This window comes from Podarcis vaucheri (genome assembly GCF_965113315.1).
Source record: "Podarcis vaucheri genome assembly, chromosome: 7".
In the NCBI taxonomy this organism is placed as follows: Eukaryota; Metazoa; Chordata; class Lepidosauria; order Squamata; family Lacertidae; genus Podarcis; species Podarcis vaucheri.
Window position 1 is genome coordinate 7,503,067 of NC_138765.1, and position 19,290 is coordinate 7,522,356.

The 19,290-nt window shown below is 47.9% G+C and overlaps 1 protein-coding gene across 4 annotated transcripts in view; it reads left to right on the forward strand.

Moving 5' to 3' along the window:
• The first annotated feature begins 438 nt into the window (after nucleotides 1–438).
• Nucleotides 439–19,290, forward strand: part of LOC309536760 (uncharacterized protein) — a 33,660-nt gene continuing 14,808 nt past the window's right edge. For 2 of the 4 annotated variants that reach the window (XM_082231034.1, XM_082231035.1), the window contains exons 1-6: nucleotides 439–997; nucleotides 5,801–5,885; nucleotides 6,131–6,214; nucleotides 8,125–8,221; nucleotides 11,283–11,530; nucleotides 13,355–13,515. In XM_082231034.1, coding sequence (XP_082087160.1) covers nucleotides 892–997; nucleotides 5,801–5,885; nucleotides 6,131–6,214; nucleotides 8,125–8,221; nucleotides 11,283–11,530; nucleotides 13,355–13,515 — 781 coding nt within the window. In that variant the 5' untranslated portion in view covers nucleotides 439–891. Of the gene's footprint in view, nucleotides 998–5,454; nucleotides 5,886–6,122; nucleotides 6,215–8,124; nucleotides 8,222–11,282; nucleotides 11,531–13,354; nucleotides 13,516–19,290 lie in introns of all 4 variants that reach the window. The other 2 variants (XM_082231036.1, XM_082231037.1) reach the window with 2 other exon arrangements.

The following is a 19,290-nucleotide window of genomic DNA, read 5'->3' on the forward strand; positions in this document are numbered from 1 at the left end:
GGGGAAATCCTCTGTCCTTCCAGTTGTGCTTGAACTCCAGTTCCCATCAGCACCGGTCAACCTGAGCAATGATCAGGGATGATGGGAGTTGTAGTCCATCAACATCGGGAGGCGTAATTGCAGAAATTCACTTTTGCCGACCCATCTTTCCCCTTAAGGATTCAGCTCTGTCTTTGGGAGAGGTCTGTGTTCCTTTAAATATTGCCTGGCCTCCCAGAGCGAATTAATAAATGAGACAATTTGGTTCCCAAGCCCCTTCTTAACTTTTTCTCTTTCACCAAAGAGAGGTTGTTGTTTTCCCCCCCACTTAGAGGTGGGGAAAGAACGTTATTCAGAAGTAAACGTTTCCATTTGATAATGGAGAGATTTGTTGTGGCTCGGAGAGCAGCGTAGATCAGATCTTGCGACGTGAGTTTAGGCCACGCGTAGATGGGAAATTTTAAACTGGGCCTGGAGAGAGAAAAGGGGTGGTTTCTTTTAAAAGGGTTGCGGAGTAAAGATTAGATATCTGGAGGTCTCTGCTGACAGATTTACAAGCAGAAGAATGAACTCAATATGCTAGGGGAAACTTGAAAGCAAAAGACGTTCAATTTTGCCTTTCCAAAAGCCTGACCCCTGTTGGGATTCCCAGGCGCAACTTGGATGGTCAGTTAACCAGGAAAATAACAGGAAATAATATTTGTTAGTACTGCTGAAGCATTTTGCTTAGGAGTCCGGCCACTGGGTGTGGCTCTTGCAAATTTGGCCTGGCTTAATTTGGGTGGGTTCTTCCGCACCTTTTTCCTTTACCCAAAAAACTGCTTCTCCTCACACACTTTTGCCCCCAAACTTCCCTGCGCCAGAGGTTGCAGACTCTTTAGGCCTGAACATGTGAAATTTCGCGATCTGTGCATGCACCATGCCCAGCCCAGCGAAAGGTGTGCCGCCGCATGCCATCGTTCAGTACCTCACAAGTATCAGCATTCATGTCCGACCTTGGAAGACCAGTCCCAGCCAGGTGAGTCAGGCGAGAGTCTTGTGTGTTAACAGTGGGTGGGGCATTTAAAAATAGATATTCTGTGTCTTGTGCAAGCCCTGTTTGCCTTTTGTCCTAGTTTATGGTGCGCCTTAAATGTTGTTGTTATTAAAATATACCGCCCTTCATCTGAGGATCACAGGCCGGTTTACAAAATAAAAACACAAAAATACACAACACAGGAACATGCAAACAAAAGCAGTCCTGAATGATCTGCATTGGCTCCCAGTACGTTTCCGAGCACAATTCAAAGTGTTGGTGCTGACCTTTAAAGCCCTAAACGGCCTCGGTCCTGTATCCCTGAAGGAGCGTCTCCATCCCCATTGTTCTACCCAGACACTGAGGTCCAGCTCTGAGGGCCTTCTGGCGGTTCCCTCCCTGCAAGAAGTGAAGTTACAGGGAACCAGGCAGAGAGGGCCTTCTCGGTGGTGGCTCCCGCCCAGTGGAACGCCCTCCCACCAGATGTCAAGGAAATAAGCAGCTATCCTATTTTTAAAAGACATCTGAAGGCAGCCCTGTTTAGGGAAGTTTTTTATATTTAATGCTGTATTGTTTTTAACACTTGATTGGGAGCCGCCCAGAGTGGCTGGGGAAACTCAGCCAGATGGGCGGGGTATAAATAATAAATTATTATTATTATTATTATTATTATTATTATTATTATTATTAACCCCCCAGCATTATCAGCAGTGCAAATCACAGATTCTCATGATTAAATTGTGTAGCGGGTATATTCTTTGCGTGGGGGGGGGGGTTGATTAGGTTTTGGTTTTTTTTGTAATAATAAGCACACACCAAAAACTACCATAATCTCATCGCTAACAAAGAGAAGTCCACAAAAAAGCTGCAAAATATATGTATAATAAACCTGCAGATATTATTATTTTTAAAGAAATACATAAACTTTTGGTTCTGGTGGTGTGAGGGACTTTTCTGGAAAGAACCAAGAAGCAAATTGCATTGGCCGCTGAGTCTTCCTTTGGCCACATCCATACAGTGGTACCTCGCAAGACGAATGCCTTGCAAGACAAAAAACTCGCTAGACGAAAGGTTTTTCTGTTTTCGATTTGCCTCGCAAGACGAATTTCACCTATGGGCTTGCTTCGCAAGACGAAAACGTCTCGCGACTTTGTTTCCTTTGTATAAAAACAAAGACATGTTTTGTTTATAAAGTTAATTTATTTTCCCTTCAGTTTTTGAACTGCTCTTTACAGTATGTGTGACTTTAAAGAGCAGTTAATAAACTGTTGTTGTACCAAATTTGGCTTTGTTTGGACTTTTTTTGACCATAGGAACGCATTAATTGATTTTCAATGCATTCCTATGGGATTTTGTGATTCGCAAGACGAAAAATTCGCTAGACGACAAAACTTGCAGAACAAATTAATTTCGTCTTGCGGGGCACCACTGTACATTTAAAGCACACAGCTTCCCGCAAAGAACCTTGGGAACTGTAGTTTACCCCTCACGGCGCCCTTAAACTGCAGTTCCCAGGATTCTTTTCAGGGGAAGCTGTATTCCCAGCAACCTTTTAACGCTTTCTTGGAATTCTGTCTCCGAACAAGGAATGAAAGTGTTGCGTCTTGGCCCTCGGGCAGGGCTGGCGTCAACACCTGCCATTCCTGGGCAAATGGAAGGGCCCTTGCTAATACTTGCCCAGGAGCCCTTTGAAAAACATTTCCTGTCTCGCTGCTCGGAGGAGCGTGGGATCCAGACACGTTTTGATCTCCCACAATGCACTGGAACAAAGCTGTATTGAGGGCATTGGGAGTTGTAGTCCAAACCATCTGGAGGGCGCGGGTTGGGGATTGTCAAAGAGGAGGAGTTAATGTTTTTTTTAATATTTTATTAAGTTTTATCAATAGAAAAGTTCAGAAAAATACAAAAACAGAAAAATACAAAATTACAAAAAACAAAAATACAAACATTAAACACAAAAAAGAAGAAAAAACACATATAAAAGAAAACAAAGCTCCCTCTTTTTTGATTTCTCATCTTTAGTTAACTTATTTTCCTGACTTCCTCACGCCTCTCACAACCCAAAACGCATCTGCATCTTGTAGCTTATTAGAAAATACTGTGGTTCGATGCGCCGCTTCTCGAACCAGCTTTACGCCAGTCAGAGCCCAGAAGCCGATCCCAATTCCTCTCTGGCCAGTGTGCGGAAACCTCTCACAGTGCGGCATAGTGGTTAGAGTGCCAGACTACCACCTGGGAGACCACGGTTCAAATCCCCTCTGGACAGGCTGTGGGAGATTTCTTACAGCCTGTTCTACCTCGCAGGGTCGTTGTGAGGATAAAAGGGGAAGCAGGAAGAAAACCATGGATGCCACCTTGAACTCACCAGGAGACAGATAAAGACATGTCCCGCCCCCTGTCCACATACACACACACACCCCGGTGTGAACCCAGATGGAAGTGAATTTCTGGGAAAGTGCACACACCCTCAGAGTCATGCCAGCTCTGTTCCTGGAAGCAACGTACAGCCAACTTGGCTATGCCTGCTTTCGGCAGGGTTGGGCCTTAAAAATTAAATTCTAGCGAAATGGATTTTGCAAGCAGGTTATTGGAGCAAAACCAGGCTATCCTTTGGGAGGAGTTGCAAGCAGGGAGTTTTTTTTGTACCCCGGGGTGTGTGTGTGTATGTGTGTCTTTGTCTACAAATTCACACACCCTTTGCGGCCGAGTCTCGGAGTAAACTGAAAGCCCAAAACGTGGCTGGACAGGGGAGCAGGGAACTGCCCTCCTTGAACCCACCACCAACATGGAGAGCGAGGCGGAAGTGGGCTAGGGAAGGAAGTGTTTTCCTTTTTGCGGGCAGGCTGCTATGTGTTGTCTCCAAGGGGGAAGCGCGCTTGATTTCCTACCCCTTAAATATAGAACATGAAATAAGGAAACGGCTGTCTCTCTAAGACTTTTGCTTAGCTCAATAGCAAACGGCTTTTCCTTGATGCGTGCGCTGACAGTTCGATCTCCAGGAATTCAGAGCACGTCCACTGCAGATCAGAAGCCGAGACTGCCGACTACACACACTATCCATTTAAAGCACGTCTCCCCTGTGCAAAAAAAGAATCCTGGGAGTTGTAGTTTGAAGGTGCTGGGAACTGTAGTTCTGCGAGGGGGTACGCTGCAGTTCCCAGGATCTTGGGCTGTGGTGGAAGGGATGTGCTGTAAATGCATGCATTTTGCCAGGGTATGTGTTGTGTGATAGGAATTGTATGGTCTTAGATATATGGTAATGTTCATAAGTGTACCAACCAAGCACATACATAGATCAGCACAGGAAGACCAACCTGGAACCATTTTGATTCCTAAACTGAGAAAATATTTTATCCGCAAGGTCAAAGTGGGAAACCCTCCCCATTGTCTCTTTCCTCACAAATCCTGTCTTAAGGGTATGTCTGTGTTTGAATAGGGTGTGAGCTTGTGACCTGGCCCAGGAACTAAGTATTTATCACTACAAAAGACTGGCCAGGCTCCCCAGGAAATCCAATCAAGTAACCTGCCAGACAGGAGATAAACAACAACAGGAGAAAAACAATATTCAAATTTATGTTTTAGACCACCTTTTCTGTGATGTATGTATGATGTTTCTGGGGGTGGTCTTGATCTACAGGGTGGCAATTTCAAAAGTCTTTATAAGGCCTTGCACGCCATTTTTCTGGGTCCCTCCTCTCTCCTGCGGGTGAGGGGAGCACCCTGTTGCAACAGATCAATAAAGGCCAAGCTTACATCTGGCAGCAGAGAAAACCTGTCTTAATTTTTTGCAGCTTGCTAGCAAGCAGTTTCCTTGTGGGTGAATGCAGAAGCAGCGCTTGATTCTGAGAGCAGATGCTGTTTTTGGCTTTCCAGAGCCCAGGAACTCTGCTTTCCTGAGGGAAGATTTAGAACCCGACCCACTTTGGCCAAACTCTAGCGTATTTCTAAAATGGAAAGGTCTGTCCTGTGCCCTCTCCACCTGGGAAGCCCTTTCCAGATGACTTCAGATCTGTAGTGGAATAGTTGTACTTACTCAGTGGTGAGGAAATTATGCTCTGCACAAGCTCAGAGGCGCGTTTCCCACCCACCACCCACCATGTGTTTGGCATGGAAGACTGATTTCTTTTTTTAAAAAAATAATTTTTATTAAATTTCCCATTTTAACAATCCAATCAAATCACATTAAGTATTCCAAATTATACAAATACATATCATATAGTCCAAATATTCTGCCAAATTATAAATTTTTGTTGGGGCTTCCCATGCTTCAAGTTCGGTGGGGTTCCAATCATCTTACGTTTCTACTGCCTCGAGTTTCCAATAGTTCCTTCTTTAAATCTTCCTGTTGTTATCCTTCCTTCTTTCGCGGCCTCTGAACTGTTTCCACAGGCGAGTTGAAATAAACAATAATGTGCTTCTGTGTGAAATTTGTATGACTCTCCTTTTTTTTTTTTTTGCAGCTGGTAAGTCTGTTATTTGCAGAATTTCCTCACACACTGGTGTTTATGCCGAATCAATCCAAAAGTCCTTCTCTGGTGGCAGACGCCATCTTCACTCAGTTCCGATGAAATAAAATCTGGGCGTTTGCTCATTAATTTTCTCAGACAGGTTGCATCAAACATTAGTCTTTCCAGGGGAGATTTGCCAAATCAGACTTGAAGTACGGATATAATAACAAATTAAGAGCTCACCTCCCCCAAGACTCTCTGCAACACGTCGTCCTCCCATAATGGCAGATCCCAATTAAAAAAATTCATCACATCATGCTTCTCAGAATCCGTCCAAAGTTTTTTGGTGTCTCTCCAGGGGCTAACGGGCATGGAAGACTGATTTCAATGTTGCTTTTCCTCCTGGAACGCCATCCATATGTGACACTTGACAAGTTCAGCTGGTTTCTTAAGAGCTGTGCAACTGAGAGCTAATGCCTGAGTTTGCTTCATTCCTCCTCCCTCCAAATCCATTTTCCTCTTGTGCTGCGTCTTTTTGATGGGAAGCTTGAGGGTCGGGAAGGCTGTTGTATTAGTAAGCCGATTGGGGAGACTTCTCTTTGGCTGAAGGAGGGACGTTCAAATGCTTCAGATGAATAAACTTTCCCTGAAAAGCTTGATTAATGTTTGCTTTCTTTCAGGAGAACAGCACTCTGCCTCCTCCCTCCGGTGGTCTGTTTGGCGTTCCGCTGCACCTGCTGCCCCTTTCGGAGCATGTAGAAGGGGTGCCACAGTGAGTAACGTGCGACACGCACACCCCAGATCACCAGCTCCCTGTTGCAATGAGTGACAACCTTGTTTGAAGCGTGTGAGTCTTAGCCCAAGAGGAGCCCAAACCATCTTTTCCCACAATGCCTCCATCCGCCGTGGAGAAAATGCGGCACTCCTGCCTTATGTCAGAGGAGAGAACCCTGGGTAATTTCCCCATACAGTGGTTTATGAGCTTAATACCTTGGTGTTACCAATACAGGAGCCAGTGTGGTGTAGTGTTTAAGAGCGGTGGACTCGTAATCTGGTGAACCGGGTTCGCTTCCCCGCTCCTCCACATCCAGCTGCTGGGTGACCTTGAGATAGGCTTTGGGGAAAACTAAGCACCTCAAAAGGGACGTGGGTGGTGCTGTGGGTTAAACCACAGAGCCTAGGACTTGCCGATCAGAAGGTCGGCGGTTCGAATTCCTGTGACGGGGTGAGCTCCCGTTGCTCAGTCCCTGCTCCTGCCCACCTAGCAGTTCGAAAGCACGTCAAAGTGCAAGTAGATAAATAGGTACCGCTCCGGCGGGAAGGTAAACGGCGTTTCCGGGTGCTGCTCTGGTTCACCAGAAGCGGCTTAATCCTGCTGGCCACATGACCCGGAAGCTGTACGCCGGTTCCCTCGGCCAATAAAGCGAGATGAGCGCCACAACGCCAGAGTCAGTCACGACTGGACCTAATGGTCAGGGGTCCCTTTACCTTTACCTTTTAAGCACCTCAAACATAGACAGATGTCTATTGTGTCTCATCCACAGTTTATACAAAAACATTTGTGTCCGGGTTAGGTGTGACCGACGGCCATTTATCCAAGGTAATCCAAACCCCCCATGGTGTTAAACAAGGCTGCATCCTTGCGCCTACCTTATTCAACTTCTATATTAACTCCTTAGTAGGAAACATGGAGAAAGAAAATGCCCACCCCCCCTAAATTGGCTGATACACCCCTCCCGGTTCTCTTATATGCAGATGACGCAGTTCTAATTTCCTTCTCCTTTGTAAGCCTAAGAAAACTTCTAAGAACTCTCACTGTTTATTGTAATGCTGAACGATTAACAGTTAACTATAGCAAATCCAAAGTTATGGTGTTCTCTAAAAAAACTGGCTTGCTGGCGGACGTGGGTGGTGCTGTGGGTTAAACCACAGAGCCTAGGACTTGCCAATCAGAAGGTCGGCGGTTCGAATCCCCGCGACGGGGTGAGCTTCTGTTGCTCAGTCCCTGCTCCTGCCATCCTAGCAGTTCAAAAACACATCAAAGTGCAAGTAGATAAATAGGTACCAGTGGGAAGGTAAACGGTGTTTCCGTGCGCTGCTCTGGTTCGCCAGAAGCGGCTTAGTCATGCTGGCCACATGACCCGGAAGCTGTACGCCGGCTCCCTCGGCCAGTAAAGCGAGATGAGCCCCGCAACCCCAGAGTCGGCCACAACTGGACCTAACGGTCAAGGGTCCCTTTACCTTTACCTGGCTTGCTAAGGATTTGTTAAGGGTTTGGTTTGGCTGGTTCACAAGGTTTCCTCTTGCGCAGTCTAACCTCACAGGTACAGGATCAAAATAAAAAAATTCCTTCCAGTAGCACCTTAAAGACCAACTAAGTTAGTTCTTGGTATGAGCTTTCGTGTGCATGCACACTTCTTCTGAACTTAGTTGGTCTTTAAGGTGCTACTGGAAGGAATTTTTTTATTTTGACTATGGCAGACCAACACGGCTACCTATCTGTAACAGGTACAGGATCACAGGGACCCACGGACATCATCCAGACTGACCTCGCCCCAAACCTGTAACAGAATTTCAGCCCCCACCTTTATCTGTTGACTCCCTCTCATTCCATAAGTAGTCATGCCCATCTCCAAAGATTCCATGTTGCTTCATTGCGGCCTCTTTGCATTTCCACCCAAGGTTCCTTGTGGACGCCTGCGAGCTGCTCCGACCCCATCTTCATGTGGAAGGGCTCTTCCGAAAATGTGGATCCATGACTCGTATCAAAGCCTTGAAGGTAAAACGCAGAGCTGGAGATGTGCGGGAGATAGAGCATGAGTAGGCAACCTAAGGCCTGGCCCAATCACCTTCTAAATCTAGCCCATGGATGGTCCGGGAATCAGCGTGTTTTTACATGAGTAATAATAATAATAATTATTATTATTATTATTTATACCCCGCCCATCTGGCTGGGCTTTCCCAGTAGAATGTGTCCTTTGATTTCAAATGCATCTATGGGTTGTTTGTGGGGACTTCCTGGTGTTTTTACATGAGTAGAATGTGTCCTTTTATTTAAAATGCATCTCTGGGTTACAGTGGTACCTCGGGTTGCGAACGGGATCCGTTCTGGAGGCCCATTCGCAACATGAAAAGAGCGCAGCCTGAAGTGCCGTATCTGCGCAGATGCGCAGCGCGATTTGGCGCTTGTGCGCATGCGCGAGCGGCAAAACCCAGAAGTAACCCTTTCTGGTACTTCCGGGTCGCCGCGGGACAGAACCTGAAAGAACGTAACATGAAGCAAACGTAACATGAGGTATTTGTGGAGCATAGGAATTCATTCTCTCCCCACCCTTTCAAAATATAGTCCGCCCCCCCCCACAAGGTCTGAGGGACAGTGGGCCAGCCCCCTGCTGAAAAGGTTTGCTGACCCCTGAGCTAGAGGTTGTGTGCCCCCTAAAATTTACCTTTCATCATGTTCCCAGCTCCTGGCACCTCCAGAATGCCAGTCTTGCCAGGCCTCTCCTGACGACACTGGCGGTGAGCTGCAGATGTTTTGACATCCCTATCAGGAGAGATTTGCTCAAGGAGAGGGGAACTTGAGAAATCGCCTTGCCAGTAAAACATTTTCATTTTATTTTTTCGCTCTTACGAACTTGCTCGCTCTCCTACGTGGGAGGAAAAGGGGAGAGTTTAAAATAATCTTAGATGGAGTGGATAGGATCTATTATGCGGTTCTTAAAAACAAACCATTTTGGGGAGAGGTGGGGGGGTGCAAGGTCAAATAGGTTTGGGGGTCAATGTCAGTAAAAGGAAGTAGCAATTTCCTTTTACTGTGTTGCATGCAAAGCTGGTTCTGCTCAGAGTAGAACCATTGGAACAAGGGAACATGAGTAAGCCAGGTCCGTTAGTTGCTACTCTCTCCACAAACCCACCAACAGAGGGACCAGGTTTCTAGGAGCAAAGGGAGTGGAAAGACTACCTTGACATGAGCCAACAGTGTGATGCGGCAGCTAAAAAAGCCAATGCAATTCTGGGCTGCATCAATAGGAGTATAGCATCTAGATCAAGGGAAGTAATAGTGCCACTGTATTCTGCTCTGGTCAGACCTCACCTGGAGTACTGTGTCCAGTTCTGGGCACCACAATTCAAGAAGGACACTGAAGGTTAAGGGGTGATATGATAGCCATGTTCAAATATATAAAAGGATGTCACATAGAGGAGGGAGAAAGGTTGTTTTCTGCTGCTCCAGAACTTCCTGAGAGTAAGAGCTGTTTGACAGTGGAATTTGCTGCCAAGGAGTGTGGTGGAGTCTCCTCCTTTGGAGGTCTTTAAGCAGAGGCTTGACAACCATATCTCAGGAGTGCTCTGATGGTGTTTCCTGCTTGGCAGGGGGTTGGACTCAATGGCCCTTGTGGTCTCTTCCAACTCTATGATTCTATGATTCTATGATTCTATGACCTACAGGGAGGGCGTTTTTAGTTGCCTTTCCTCCTCCTTTTAAAACTCTGCGTCGCTCAGCAAAGCTGGTCGGAAGCTGGATTAGGAGAGACATTTCCTAAAGAAATGCAAACTCTTGGCTAATAGGCAATTTGAAAAAGGACTTTTAGCAGAGGTTGGCGCGGGCAAATAATTTGGAGTGCTCAAATATTGTCTTTGGGAGCGACTTAAGATGTGCTTTCCATGAAGTTATTTTTATTATTATTTATTAAATTTGAATACCACCCTTCATCCGTAGATCTCAGGGTGGTTTGCAACATTGTACATAACAGAACTTGCACGCTGTTCCCTTGAAACTGAAGCACTTTGTATTTTCAGGGTTCCTAAATGCAGCTAAAAGCTCCGCTTTCCTGCTGACTAGATGGTTGTTGGACACTGGAGAGGGGGACCCAGCTGCAGAAATAATAGTGGGCCTGTTATGTACTGAGTTGAATGGGATCTAAAATGCAGCAGTCTGATTGGTCCTAGAACAATAGGAGCAGCTCAGCGGGATCCCACCTTCGTCGTCAGTGAAATGTGCTCGGAGTTGAGAGTGGCTTTCATGCTCTTTATTCAGCTCATAGTGGTGAGGAGGAATGGAAGTTCCCCCACAATATCTGCTTTATATACATTATTTACACAATGGGCTGCACATGATTGGCTAATTCTGGGATTCTCCTGTAGGCCAATCGGGTTGTGGATTCACTTCCACCTGGAGCTGGATTGGGTGGCTCCTGCGGACCAATCAGACTGCTGCATTGTTCTAGGACCAATCAAACTGCTGCATTCTGAATCCTATTGTTCTAGGACCAATCAGATTGCTGCATTTTGGATCCTATTGTTCTAGGACCAATTAGACTGCTGCATTCTGAATCCTATTGTTCTAGGACCAATCAGATTGCTGCATTCTGAATCCTATTGTTCTAGGACCAATCAGACTGCTGCATTCTGAATCCTATAGTTCTAGGACCAATCAGATTGCTGCATTCTGAATCCTATTGTTCTAGGACCAATCAGACTGCTGCATTCTGAATCCTATAGTTCTAGGACCAATCAGATTGTTGCATTTTGGATCCTATTGTTCTAGGACCAATCAGACTGCTGCATTCTGAATCCTATTGTTCTAGGACCAATCAGATTGCTGCATTTTGCATCCTATTGTTCTAGGACCAATCAGACTGCTGCATTTTGGATCCTATTCAACTCAGTACATAACAGGGCCTTTGACCCCTTTTGACCCCAGACCATTGCACCACCAGATACGAACTGTTGGGTCTTCCAGATCCTCTTGCTGATAACTCGGAGCTGGGAAAGTAGACCAAGGAAGCTGCTTCCCTGAAGCTTCGCCTCCTCCCCTTCTTCACAATTTGCATCCTTTCCAGGCCCGGCTGGAGGCTGGCGAGCGCTGCTTGGCGATGGCTCTTCCGTGCGACGTGGCCACCTTGGTGAAGCAGTTCCTGAGGGACCTCCCTGAGCCCCTGATCCCAGCTGGCATCCAGGGGCCTTTGTGCCAGGTCCAGCAGCAAGAGGACAGCGACCCCCTGACTCTCCTGCTCACCTCCCTGCTGCCCCAAAGAAGCACCAATCTCCTCCGCTATTTGTTCAGGTTCCTGCAGGACGTGGCTTCCAGGTGGGTCAATGGGGAAGGACCAGTTTGTGCCCTTAATTCCTGCCCAGGGTTTGTCCTCGTTCTCAGCCGACAACCAGACCACCTAGCCACTCCAAGCTGTACCCTTATCCTGCTTCCCATTGTTCTGGTTCCTGAGATTTCAGCGCACTTTGATGCATACCTTTTGCAACCATAGCTGTCAAGCGTCCCTTATTTGGCGGGACAGTCCCTTATCCCAGCGCCATGTCCCGCTGCCGTCCCTTATTGATGATGTCCCTTAAATTTCCCGGGTTTCAAAGGAAGCAGCTCCTCTCCCTCCCTCCCTGCCGGCCAGGGAGGAGGGAGGCTCCAACTGTGTTGCTTGGCTGCGTTGCTCACCCAATAAGGAGTCTAAGAATGACCGGGGGTTGGAGCTTGCATGCCTTGTGCCGATCAAATCGGCTGCGTTGCCTGGGGACTCGCCTTTGCTCAGCGCTTCCCAGCGGAGAGGGGACGGTGGTTTTCCTTGAGGCTTGAGGCTTCATTTGGCTGCTGGCTGGGCTTTCTGCCTTTGGCTCGGAGGGGCTCAGAAGTTGAACATACCTGTGCTCTGAAAATCCCTTATTTTGGCTGCTGATCCCTTATTTTCGAGGCTGCTGGTCCCTTATTTTCAAATCTGTAAGTTGACAGCTATGTTTGCAACAAAACAACACCACCACAAACTGGCTTATAAGTATAAAAACAAATTTACTAGAATAATAGCTAGAATAGAGATAGACTTATAACCATTCAAACAACAAACATACTAATGTGCCATGTGCGAGACAAAGCCTGGAGATACTGTAAACATGGATAAATGTACAACTATATCTTAAGAAGTTACATGTGCAGTAAACGTTATACAGACTGGATAAATGAACCGTTCAACAAGCAGTGTAAGTCCAATCACAGAACGGCAACCCAGTGCCGCCACAGCAGCAAGGGTAGTGCACTGGAGAATATGAAAAAAGTTTTTCAAAGCTGTTTTTCAAAGATTGGACTGGATGAGATATTCTTCAATGGGTCTTGAGCTGGAAACACAAAGCCGTGTGCATGGATCAGTCACGGGAAGGCAAATCAAAGCCACAACCCTGGTGAGAATAACGCAAGTGGGCAAAAGGAGACCTGTTCTCCAGATATATTACAGGTTTCGCTACACGCTTCATCAGTCCGAAAAGCTGCATGACACAAAATAGCACTCCAATTACAATGTGTGGTAAACCATAAAAATTAGAAAATATCAGTCTCATACTATACCTTGGGACGCGGGTGGCGCTGTGGGTTAAACCACAGAGCCTAGGACTTGCCGATCAGAAGGTCGGCGGTTTGAATCCCTGTGACGGAGTGAGCTCCCATTGCTGGGTCCCTGCTCCTGCCAACCTAACAGTTCGAAAGCATGTCAAAGTGCAAGTAGATAAATAGGTACCACTCCAGCGGGATGGTAAATGGTGCTTCCGTGCACTGCTCTGGATCACCAGAAGCAGCTTAGTCATGCTGGCCATATGATCCGGAAGCTGTACGCCGGCTCCCTCGCCCAGTAAAGCGAGATGAGCGCCGCAGCCCCAGAGTCGGCCACGACTGGACCTAATGATCAGGGGTCCCTTTACCTTTACCTCTGTCCACATACCAGCAAGGCTACGTGTAACACCCACACACATGCTAATGAAAGATCAAAATATAACCTGGCACGGAGAATCCCAGCTTTAGCGCAAGTTACTAGACCTCAAGGCTAGTAGGTACAGGACAGAGGTACCACCCCCAAATTTCTGGTTGAGGAGACTCCCTTTCTCCCTTGCCAATCTCTTGTCTCCTCCCTCGCAATCCCAGGTGCGCCCAGAACAAAATGGACATGGCCAACCTAGCGGTCATCTTCGCCCCCACCCTCTTCCCCAACGAGGTTTGCAGCCAGCTGGACAGCAGAGCGGAGGAGCAGCTGCAGAGGCAGGCAGCCGTGGTCCACACTTTGATCAGCCACGCAGCGGACATTGGTAAGTCCGATGGGCTCATCTGCACAGTCTCAAAATTTGCTCCTCCCCCCCCCCCCGTTTTTAAAGGAACCGCATGATGTTTCTGTTAGAATTCCTGCTCCGTGATTGCAGTCATGGGATTGTTGTCTTTCACATGACGGTGTATATTTTGACTCCACAGAGTGGGAAGTGACGGAGACAGGATGTTTGTGTTACTATGTTCCATGAAGTGGAACTACTGTCCTTTGTTCTTTTCCTCTTTGCTATCTGATGCTAGAGAGAGAGGGAGCCATGTTGCAGTGCTCCGTGTGTGTTTATATGTAAATAAAGTAGATTAGCCAAAATGCTGAGTTGCTGAGGTCTGTTACACGTGATGCGCAAACTCTGCAGATCCCTAAATGTGCCAATGTCTGTTGGCATCAGTCGCTGTGATGTTCGGGCAGAAGAAAGCTTTTGAAGCTCCTGAACGATCTACCAGGCGGGAGAGAACATGCCAGTCGGGCATGTGTCTCTGCCAGGGTCCTACTCGAGTGTAGGCTGAGCTCCTAACAGTTTCTACTGATGGTGCAATAGGTCAGTTGATGCGATGCTAAAAACCGGCTTAGTTGATAGTAACTTAGAAAGGTTTTCTAAATACTGTGCCATGTGACACGCTGTCTGCCGTATGACAGCTTATGGGCTATTCCATTTTTCCTTGTCTCTTATCTCCTCGTCTGTGCAGCTTCCCATGTCTCTCTCCCCATCCTTAATCTTCCTTGCCTCACCTCCTTTTTCCTGTTGTCCATTTCCAAGTGTAGCTTCCTCTTCTTTCTGGGTGGGTTTACCTGGGAGGAAGTGCAGACCAGCCCTGATTCTCAGGGATGCAAAGCGAAAGGTGGTGGTAAATCCAGGGGCGCGGAGTCATCTGGAAAAGATATGTTTGTCATCTTGTGGTCCAAAGGAAGACAGAACAAGACTTTTGGCACCAGCTGGGCTGCAGAAGTTGCCGGAAGGAGGTGTACAAGGCGCCACCAAACCACCTTAGGGATTCCACTCCAGATTTGTGTAGGGTTTACTCCTAAGCCTTAGGGATGTGGGTGGCGCTCTGGGTTAAACCACAGAGCCTAGGACTTGCTGATCAGATCATCGGTGGTTCGAATCCCCGCGACTGGGTGAGCTTCTGTTGCTCGGTCCCAGCTCCTGCCAACCTAGCAGTTCGAAAGCACGTCAAAGTGCAAATAGATAAATAGGTACCACTCCGGCGGGAAGGTAAATGGCGTTTCCGTGCGCTTCTCTGGTTCGCCAGAAGCGGCTTAGTCATGCTGGCCACATGACCTGGAAGCTGTACGCCAGCTCCCTCGGCCAATAAAGCGAGATGAGCGCCGCAACCCCAGAGTCGGTCATGACTGGACCTAATGGTCAGGGGTCCCTTTACCTTTTACTTCTAAGCCTTTACCTCCCTGAATATACCCCACAAGGCAGCAGAGGTTTGGGGTCAGAGATTTTCTCCTCCTAGATGGGCTACCTTCTCAGGTTTATGAGCCCCTCTTGCCTCCCCCCTCACTTCCCTCTAAATGGAGCATTAAACTAACCCTATCCTTAATGCTCTTTTTGACTTCTGGGAGAGGAGACACTGATGGGAATCAAACCAATTCTCTCCCTATCCCTAGTATTGTCTACACCAGGGGTCAGCAACCTTTTTAAGCAGGGGGCCAGTCCACCGTCCCTCAGACCTTGTGGGGGGGCAGACTATATTTTGAAGGGGGGGGGGAATGAACAAATTCCTGTGCCCCACAAATAACCCAGAGATGCATTTTAAATAAAAGGACACATTCTACTCATGTAAAAACATGCTGATTCCTGGATAGTCTGTGGGCCGGATTGAGAAGGCGATTGGGCCGGATCCGGCCCCCGGGCTTTAGGTTGCCTACCCCTGGTCTATACTGACTGGCAGCAGTCCTATACTATACTATACTATACTATACTATACTATACTATACTATACCAAATGTCAAAGAGAAAAACAACTACCAGACTTTTAGAAGACATCTGTAAACAGCCCTGTTTAGGGAAGCTTTTAATGATTAATAGGTTATTGTATTTTAACATTCTATTGGAAGCCGCCCAGAGTGGCTGGGGAAACCAGCCAGATGGGTGGGGTATAAATAATAAATTACTACTACTACTACTACTACTACTACTACTACTACTATAGTAATATCCAGTGGAGCCTTGGGTTACATTGCCTCCAGCTTACGTCACCCTCGGCTTGAGACTGGCGCAAACCCGGAAGTACTGGAATGGGTTCCTTCTGGGTTTGCGCCGTTTGCTCATGCACAGAAGCACTAAATCATGCGCGTGTGCGCAGACGAGATGCTTTGGGTTGCGTCGTTTTCGGGTTGCCGCGGGGCCTCCGGAATGCATCCCTGCCGTAACCCCAGGTTCCACTGTAATAATAATTTATTATTTATACCCAGCCACTCTGGGCAGCTCCCAACAGAATATTAAAAACACAACAAAACATTAAAAACTTCCCTAAATACCAGAGATTGAACTTGGGACCTTTGGAAGCCAAAGTGTGAATCCTAGAGTTGCTATATTTCAAAAACTGAAAATCTAGACACAAAGCTTTTTTTTGGCAAAGTTCTTGAGATTGATTGATTGATTGATTGATTTACTACAAAATCTGAAAAAAAGAGAAGTTTTTGAGCTGTTTTAAAGGAAATTCACCAAAAAAACCCAACACTTCCGACATGGGTTGCCATACATCCAGATTTTCCTGGGCATTAAAACAATTTCCGCCCAGACGCTGTTTCCAACAGCCGAATCCCGGCTATGTCCGGGAAATCCCAGATGTTTGGCAGCCCTAGACTATCAATTTCAGATTGGCAACAAAATGACTATCACCTTCCTAATTGTACTTCCGAAGTGAAATGTGTGTGTGTGTGTAGATCAAAATGAATGTTTTGCGTGACCCCTTGTGTACGGCGTCTTAAACGACAGGCTTGTTGGAAAAAAAAAAGCGGTGCTGAGCTTGTGTACTAACTAAAACAGTGATGGCCAAACTTGGCCCTCCAGCTGTTTTGGGGCTACAACTCCCATCATCCTTAGCTAACAGGACCGGTGGTCAGGGATGATGGGAATTGTAGTCCCAAAACAGCTGGGGGGGCCAAGCTTGGCCACCACTGAACTAAAATATACATGCTGCCCTCTGCTGGATGGAGGTGGGACAGCGGAGCCAACCTGACAACTCCACTAGTGCGAAACGTGTGAGCAGGGAAGTGAATTGCGGTGGCGGGGAACTGATACCCTTGGCCACTGGGCAGGGCAAGGAAATGGAAACCCAGGGGAGAAAAGAAACAGGATCCCTCTGGAACTGCTGTTATGTCCTCACATGGAGAACCGGCGGCACGCCTGTTTCCTGCTCCAGTTGGTCCAGCAGGTGTGACCCCTCTTGGATGGTGGCTAGTAGGAGAGGATATTGTCGGATTCTCAGGCCTTGCAGTCAGAGGTAACTGGCCTTGCTCCAGGCATTCGGCCTGAGATCCTTGTTGACCTTCCCGTCCGCGTCTCCCGGCAGGATACAGGCAAGGCCACTATCAGGCGATCCCACTCAGCGTGAGAGGGACACACCTCTCCCCCCTCCTCCCTGCTTCCCTCAGGGAGGGGAAAGAGTCAGACAGAAATCTATTTACATCGCTTTATTTCTGTCATTCCAGCAGTACAGAGAAACGTGTCTGCACTCTCCAGTCTCCTACAGTAGAGTGAGAATTACTCCACCCCTGTACTTCCAGTACAGGTCAGATGACACTCTGAGCTAACATCCGGTGCTCAGAACAGTGAATAGACTGCCCCTTCATTCCCATGGTACAGTCCCAGACATCAACATCCTGTTTTGCATTCCAGACACCTGTAGCTCGCTCTAGCATTGCTGCTTTTTCCTGACAGATATATGGATTAGATAATATCATTCCTCACTCACGCTAGTGAGCTGGTAGCAGAGTGCATTCCCCTGTATACTGCAGGAAGATAGTTGGTAGATTCATCTGAATCTCTTGAGTTAAGCTGTGCTGGTCCCGAGGGTCAACCATGCGAGTCCAGTCTGAGGTCGAGGGTCCGGTATGGAGGCTGTCCGTCAAAGGGGAAGCGGGGTCCAAGGCAGGGAGTTGGGTGAGGTCAGGAACTCTGGCAGAAGAGGACAGGGTTCAGGCAAGAACAGGCTACCAACAATGTTGCTCCCGCAACCTGGGACTGGGACTGACTGGCTTTTATCTGCCCCAAGGCATAGGGCGGCCCCGGTCCACGGGTGACTTGCCTCTCCTGGCCTGGAGGTGAGCACTTCTCCTGCGGGAACTTAGTTCCCTCCGCCTCTCTGCCCTGAGCCTCTGCAGCTCAGGAGAGGCTGGAGGGTTACTGCACCCAGAGGCAACCTCAGCTTCCTCTGACGGGGCTGAGAGTGGAGCACTTCCAGGCAATGGGTCCTCCATCACCTCTGGAGCCAGAGCAGACACAGCTGGTGCCTGCACCTGAGAATCCAGCACAGGTGAGGACCCTTCAGGCTCAGGCCCCAGCCCCGGCTCAGCTGGTTCTGGAGGTGGGGAATCATTATAAAGTTCAGCCTCCGAGTCTGAATCCCAGGCCATCACATAAGCAATCCAGTCTGGATTGTCCAGATTGGATTAGTTCCTGGTAAATCCCCTTTGTACCCTCTTAAAAAGAATAAAGACACAATAGCCTTCTCTTAAAAGTAATAAGAGGTTTACTCACATTCAGTCCGCTGTGTGATCCTGAAGGCAGGCTTTAGCTTGTAGTTACAGAAGAGAGAGTGTGGGTTTATCCCTTATGGGAATTGAGCCCATGTGCTGCTGGCTGGGACCCAGCAGACAGCAAAAACATCAAGATGGTATAACACGAAGAAGAAGTGAGAGAAGGGGGTGGGATGACTGCGTGACTTGTCCCTTAGTTTATGGGGTCTGCTAGGGTCACGCCCATCTACCTGGTCACACACGGGGAGGACGCTTCAGACCAGGTGTGACAGGAAGTCCTCCTGGCTGTACCAATGTCACTCTGGACAAACAGGAAATGTTGTATTTGACAGCTTATGTTCCATCCCACAGATAGAGATGGCTTGGCCCACAGTACTCCATGCTCTGGTAACTTCCGGATTTGATTTGACACACTGACCAGATGTTTGGAAGCTGTGGCTGGATGGTTTCGTGGGAGCCGATTGAAACTAAATCCTTCAAAGACAGAGGTCCTATGGCTGGGTCGGGATGGCATGGGGATGAGGGACCAACTCCCTTCTCTTGCGGGGGCCCAATTAGTGCCACTGCCTTCCGTTAAGAGTTTGGGTGTAATCCTTGACGCCTCCCTTTCCATGGAGGCGCAGGTTACAGCAACAGCCAAGGCGACATTTTTCCACCTTCGCCGCATCAAGCAGTTGGCCCCTTACCTTTCCCGCCCCGACCTGGCCACAGTGATCCATGAGACGGTCACCTTCAGGCTTGACTACTGTAATTCGCTCTACGCGGGGCTGCCCTGGAAGCTGTCCCAGAAACTCCAGTGGGTGCAGAATGCTGCAGCGAGGCTCCTCACGGGGTCTCTGCCATGGGAGCATATTCACCCAGTGCTTTTCCAGCTGCATTGGCTCCCGGTGGAGTACAGGGTCAGATTTAAGGTGCTGGTTTTGACCTTTAAAGCCCTTCATGGTCTAGGATCCTCGTACCTATGGGGCCGCCTCTCCTGGTATGCTCCTTGGAGGACCTTAAGGTCCATAAATAGCAACACCCTAGAGGTCCCAGGCCCTAAGGAAGTTAG